Source organism: Aptenodytes forsteri, unplaced genomic scaffold (assembly GCF_000699145.1).
Source record: "Aptenodytes forsteri isolate BGI_AS27 unplaced genomic scaffold, ASM69914v1 Scaffold109, whole genome shotgun sequence".
Lineage (NCBI taxonomy): Eukaryota > Metazoa > Chordata > Aves > Sphenisciformes > Spheniscidae > Aptenodytes > Aptenodytes forsteri.
The window spans coordinates 1229598-1235647 of record NW_008794431.1 but is presented as its reverse complement, the minus strand read 5'-3'; the positions used below and the strand labels follow the sequence as shown (position 1 = coordinate 1235647).

The 6050-nt window shown below is 36.7% G+C and overlaps 1 protein-coding gene across 2 annotated transcripts in view; it reads left to right on the top strand.

Moving 5' to 3' along the window:
* Positions 1-6050, top strand: part of LARP1B (La ribonucleoprotein domain family member 1B) — a 52633-nt gene that overhangs the window by 24310 nt on the left and 22273 nt on the right. For both annotated transcript variants that reach the window (XM_009289495.2, XM_009289494.2), the window contains exons 2-3: positions 2403-2464; positions 3547-3606. In XM_009289495.2, coding sequence (XP_009287770.1) covers positions 2403-2464; positions 3547-3606 — 122 coding nt within the window. The remainder of the gene's footprint in view (positions 1-2402; positions 2465-3546; positions 3607-6050) is intronic.

The following is a 6050-nucleotide window of genomic DNA, read 5'->3' as shown; positions in this document are numbered from 1 at the left end:
TCATGCTTCACACTAAAATCCAACTCCCACACGATAAGCCCCAGAAAGCCGGTTGGGAAAGATCAGTTAAATTTGGTTTTGAGCACGGCTCTTTTGGGAGGACAAGAAACTCTGGAGTTGTTTTCGGGTAGGGAAGTACGGAGTGCAGCGAGATCTCGGGCCTTTGAGTTCAGAAAGGGCATCATCAGCTAGGCGCTGTGTTGCCTAATATTAATTTACTTTTCATTTAGTGTGCAAATGCATCTTCCAAGTCTTGGATTACTACAGAAAGATAAGAGAGATTCCTTAAAACGAGTTGGGTCTCATTCTACTCGATTCAGATAGCCTTTCCTGCCGCCTGGAACAATGTCCCATGACTAAGATAGTGGAGCGACATTGAGTCTTTTATTTTTGAATCCCTTGTTACGCCCTGGTGACACACAGAGCAGAAGTTCTGGCAGAGCAGTTCTTCAGCAGCAATTTAAGTAAAAGTGCTGTGAGATGGAAAAACGGCTTCAGTAAGGTAATTGAACAGCTAGAGAGAGATGTGTGTTTGCAGACTACTGGAGGACAAATGCTATGGCCAGTCAGTTTACCTTTACAGATAATTGGCAGTTTTGTTGGAGAAAATTACAAATTTGTTTGCTACTCCACATCTACAGCTGTTTGTCTTGTTTTGTAAAGGGCAATTAGTTTACTGTTGAATGACAAGTAAAAATTAGGATTACGCGGTCACTGTGTGTTTCTGAAAGCTCTCGGTCTGAAGTTAATGGAAGCTGAATAACAAGAAAGAGGCAGTTTGGGGGTGTGTGTTTTGTCTTTGTTTTAAAAAGCAGATCTGTAGGAGAGGGAAAAAAACCTGCTGGTGAATGGTGTGGCAAAGGTCAAAGGCCGATCAGGATTCACTGAATTCACGTTTTGTGTGACATGCGAGTTGTATATAGCAGTATTAATATAATTTACAGTGGAATGTGGAGTATATATTAGTTTATGCTTCTAACGTTCACAGTATATTCCAGGAAGCAGACAGAGAGGGTTTTCAGAGTCACTGGGGCACGAGGGTGGGGTTCCCAGTGTGAAGCTGCGATAAGGGAGATTAGTCACTGGATGTGAGAGAGATAAGGGTTGAGGAGGTGATGTTATCCCTGTATGAAATAATAATCCACTAGTGATTGCAGTCATGTTCAATGTTTCAACCTTGTCTTGCAATAAAATACTGAATAAGAAGTTTCAAGGAAAGGTTGTGACCACACCTCTATGGGAAAATACATGTTGGGAGAACAGAACCGGGGCTTAACAGCAGGAGTTAAGAGGTGGTTTCCTCTGTCTCAATTGTAATCTCCAAGAAAAATTGCCTCATACTAGTGGGGTTTTTTTCCCCCTGAATTCCCAATGCAAAAAGTAGAACACAGATGAGATGGGTAGGGAAAAATTGCACAGAATAAGAAAATCGGATTTATATGCAGAAGGGTAATTGCACATGTATTAAAAGACGTAGTAAGTTTAAATAGACTGGTTTTTTTTTTAATGTAGGTTATTGATCCTAGATTGTTAGGCCCAATAATGTTGCCATATACGAGAGAGAGTGTTATTTCCAAGAATTACATTAATTCCTGGCAGATATTACTGGTAGAAGTAAGTCTCTTGCTCAGGAGATCAGATGGGATCAGTATTATAAAGTTTAGGTCTTGACTCAGGATGGTTCTGAAAATGGAAAATGTGTGAGTGTCAGCTTCTTAGCAAATGCTCATATTTATCATAAACATATCCATTGTGAAATTTTGTTATTAAAATTTATTGGTCTTAATGTAGTTTTTATAGTTATTTTCTCTTTTTACCTTTCCTTATTTTTTTTTTCATTGCTTTGGCTTGATTATGAGCAATATGGCTAAATTTTATTTGGCATTTGAGTAATTGCTCATAAAAGGAACTTACTAGGAATTTGTGAATATGTAATTGCTTCTAGTTTTTTTCATGCTTGCATAATGATAGATTTTGTAAATTAATTCTGTCTTATAAATATAGGATAATATAACTTTTAGGATATAGGATAACTTTTCTAATAGGATAACTTTTTAAATGTGTTTCAGGGGCTCATTTTCTTTGCTGCTTCTTAGGTTAAAACCCCAGCATTTGAGATAGTCTTGACCTTATAGCTGAACAAATGCTTAACTACTGTGTTATACAGTATCCCATACACCTGGTTTTTCAAGATTATTTACACTCATTATGAATGTGAGTTTTTAAATGTCATGTACTATTAGTTACTTTATGGAAATGTTCATTGACTTTGATACCAAGGCCTCCAAAAAACTTTGGTGTAGTATGATAGATAGTTAAACAGAGTTGTTAAAGTATACCTTCCTCACTTTTTTAAAGTGCAGTCTAATTCTTCACCTGAAAATATTTTTCTTCCTTTTCAGAACTACAAAATTCTACTAAAGTTATAAAAGCAGCGAAGCCCAGGACAAGGAAATGCAGCAAGGTTTGTATTTGCCGGAAGGACATTTATACTGGACTGATTGTGTTAGAAGTCCCAGTTAATCTAACCTGTTAATCTAAACTGGCATTTAGCTCAGCGGATAATATGGTAGGAAAACGAAATAATTTCAAAGGAGTATTTCTCGCTGTAAGTGTCCCATATGGTAAATAGCTGATATTACTAAAATAAAAAGATAGCACGGTATTTTGAAGTTACAACCAGAAGTGTTATGTTCTGCCTTGGTAATGGTTAATTTTGAAGACAGAGAAAAGTAAAAAAGGAAGGGAAACTTAAAATTAGAAGGGATGATAAAGTGGCGTATGTATGAGGGATAAGGAAAGGCATTTTTGTTTAAAAAAACAATGGGATTATATAAAAATGTGAAGGGGCTGCAAAGAAACAACATCACTTGAGCACAAGCGATGCTAGATTGGTTTTGGAAATCCTTTTTGCATATTATGTGATGTGTGTCTTTATGTGCTGTTATAAAGTTATCATTATGACAACAGGAGACACTGAATCCTTTTACTGAAAAGTTAAGTTTCTTTCTAAAATTTTGTACAGCCACCCCTTTTTAGGTTGAATAATACCTGTGCTCAAAGGTATTCCAAAAGCTCAAAGACTTTTAAGCAGTAGATACCTTTAAATCACATAGGAAGCTATGTGTAAGACAACATTTAATCTGACAGTTGTTTTATGTGTGCTCAAAAGTCATAAGCCCTTCTAGTTTGTTTTATAATAGAATGTAGAAAATTTTGCTTGCTTGCTATCTTTTTTTGTCTGTGCCCACTAAAATATTCTTCATGAAGGCATTCTTTAGACAGTTATACTAATTACAAGCTAAGATGTATTGGACCTTGATTTGGATGTAACTGCAATGAAGAGTTGTTTCTACAATTGATCATATTCTGTTTTCAAAAGTTGTGTGTTTGTTTTATGCTGTATTTCTCAGTTTTTAAAAATTGCTACTTCTAACAATTCTGCTCAAAGAGGTAGTCTGGCCATCTGAGTCATGACTAACATCTTCCATGTATTAAAAAGGACTAAATCTAGGAAGTAGTATAAACTGTTTGTCATCTTTGCAGGCTGGTGATTTTGGTGATATCACAAACTGGCCAACACCAAGCGAAATAGCAAACAACGAAGTAAGTATCCTTTGTTATCTTCGGTATTATTTTTTTAAAAACCATATTGACTTCTCTGCTTAATACCGTTCCCCCCAGAATGTGCTTTGGATGTTACAGGGTTTCAGCAGAAATTTTGTCAATAATTCGGGATACTGCTCTGTACTTAACTGTCTGCACTGGTACTGAAATTTCTGAACCCTTCACAAGCCCACAGGCATACACTCCATTTATCATTAGTGGTATGCCATGGACATGTAGGTAAAAATGTGCCGTATTGACTCCACCATTTTAAGACTTGTATTTCCCTTTTCTACTCATTGGGAAGTTTATGCACAGATGAGAAGGCCTTTGGGGTGGTGAACATGCTGCCTTCCTTTGTGGCTCAGAATGCTTTGTGCAGGTTGTCTTAGGACAACTTAGTTATCCTTGCCCTATTCCTCTGATACATTTTCCCCTTGCTGGATCTTTAGTTAGCATCTATTCCATCAAATTATCTTCCTTTCACTTTATCTCAAGTGGTAAGTGCATAATGTATCTTACACCTCTCTTACGCTATTTAAAACAAGAACAGAGCACAGATTATTGCAAGCTATGAGGTGCCATTTCACTCTTTGCTATAGCTCTGCAGCACCCCTGTGATGCTTTTACTGTTTTCTTGGTGAGGGAAACCAGAAGATTTGGGTTCAACAATGTGCATTGTACAATTGAAAGTGCGCAAATGAAAACTGAAAGAGAGTATTAAGGTAGTTTGGCATGAATCATTTGTCCTGCGGGCTCAGTTTCTAACACCCTTCCTTATCCCTCAACTGATTGTCATAACTTTGTTGTTTATGTCAGCAACAAAACATTTTCAAGTGTCTAACCAGGCTTTTAGCATTGCAGGTCAAAATTGTAGATGGCTGTAGATTTGACGCAACATTATGTTTACTGCTAGGTAGAATTTGCCTCCTCTAGTAGCTTGTTCTACAGGATCTCTCAGAAAATCTTTGAGATTGCTAGAAGAATCTTTCAAACCTGAATAGATTATATGCCAATAAATTCATGCTTGTTCAGTTGCTCACATACCAGGTAGAATACTTTAGTGTGTGCATACATCCCATTGTGGTTTAGGATTTATACAAGATCCTTGATTTGACTTTTTTTTTAAAGTATTTATAAGCTTCTCCATCATCAATATTCCTGTCAGTTGCTGAGATGATGTGAACGGAAGAGACTACCGCTTCAGAAGGAGAGTGGTGATATATTTAACAATATCATGAAGGACAACAATATCATGAAGGACGCATGACTTGCATCCTAAAGCTGCTAATTTATCTGGTGGCATTAGAAGTGTATAACTCCCAGCTGTGCATCAAACTCCTTCCTTAGTTACTCATAAGATTAGAAATAATTTCACCTGTGCTTTTTATAACTCAGATGCACAGCCTCTTCGTTTGCTGTAGTCTAATAACTCAAACATGCTGTTCTTGAAGATTGTGTGGTCAGTTCCACTATGCAATACTTTTTGTTTGTAACTTTTCAGAGACTACTGTTGTAACACATGAGATACAGTGCAGAGAAACTCTGTAACTGTGTCCAAAAAATAATGATGTTGTCTATCATGTTCTGATGCTCAGAAAAGGAGAGGGTCTGCTGAGCTTAGATCTGAGAGATTGAATAGCTGTGAAAGGATTAAATTTTGTATCCTTTAATAATATTTGTAAATGCTAGTGTTGATTTGTGACGTAAGTCTAGAATATGCTTACTTTAGCATCTTTTTTTCTGTTTTTGGAAATACCGGTTTTAGTGACTTAAGAAAACATGCACCCGTATCTTATGCATTCTCTTTAGTACTGTAGGTCTTTAGAATCTACTTGGTTATTATGTTAAATTTTGATATGATTAATGATGTCTGTACAGTACTAATCAGAGTGGCTGAGAGGTACGTATGTAGTGTTTCATAAGAATATATACACATTTGATGTTTTCTGTCTGAAATAGTCTGCTTTAAGAGTATTTTTTTTAATTTTTTGGTTTACCAGATGGTCTAGATTGTATTGCACAGATGTTAATTAACCTTTTGCTGACTTAAGTATGTGAGAATTTTAGTACACAAATTCATGTAGTGTCTGTTAAAGCAAATAGCATTTAGTTTGTATTTAATCTCAATAGACTAGTCTAAGGGAAGGTTTTGCGTTCAAATTAATTACGGCATAGTACTGCAGTATCTACTGTATGTACTTGAGCAGATTCAAAGGTATCTCCACAACATAGGAGTATTCTTTCTGTTTGGCAGAAATGTCTGCGATGCTTAATTTTGCAGGTAGATATCGAATCATAGAATAGTTTGGGTTGGAAGGGACCTCTAAAGGTCATCTAGTCCACCCCCCCTGCCACAGCCAGGGACATCGTCAACTACATCAGGTTGCTCAGAGCCCCGTCCAACCTGACCTTCAATGTTTCCAGGGATGGGGCATCCACCA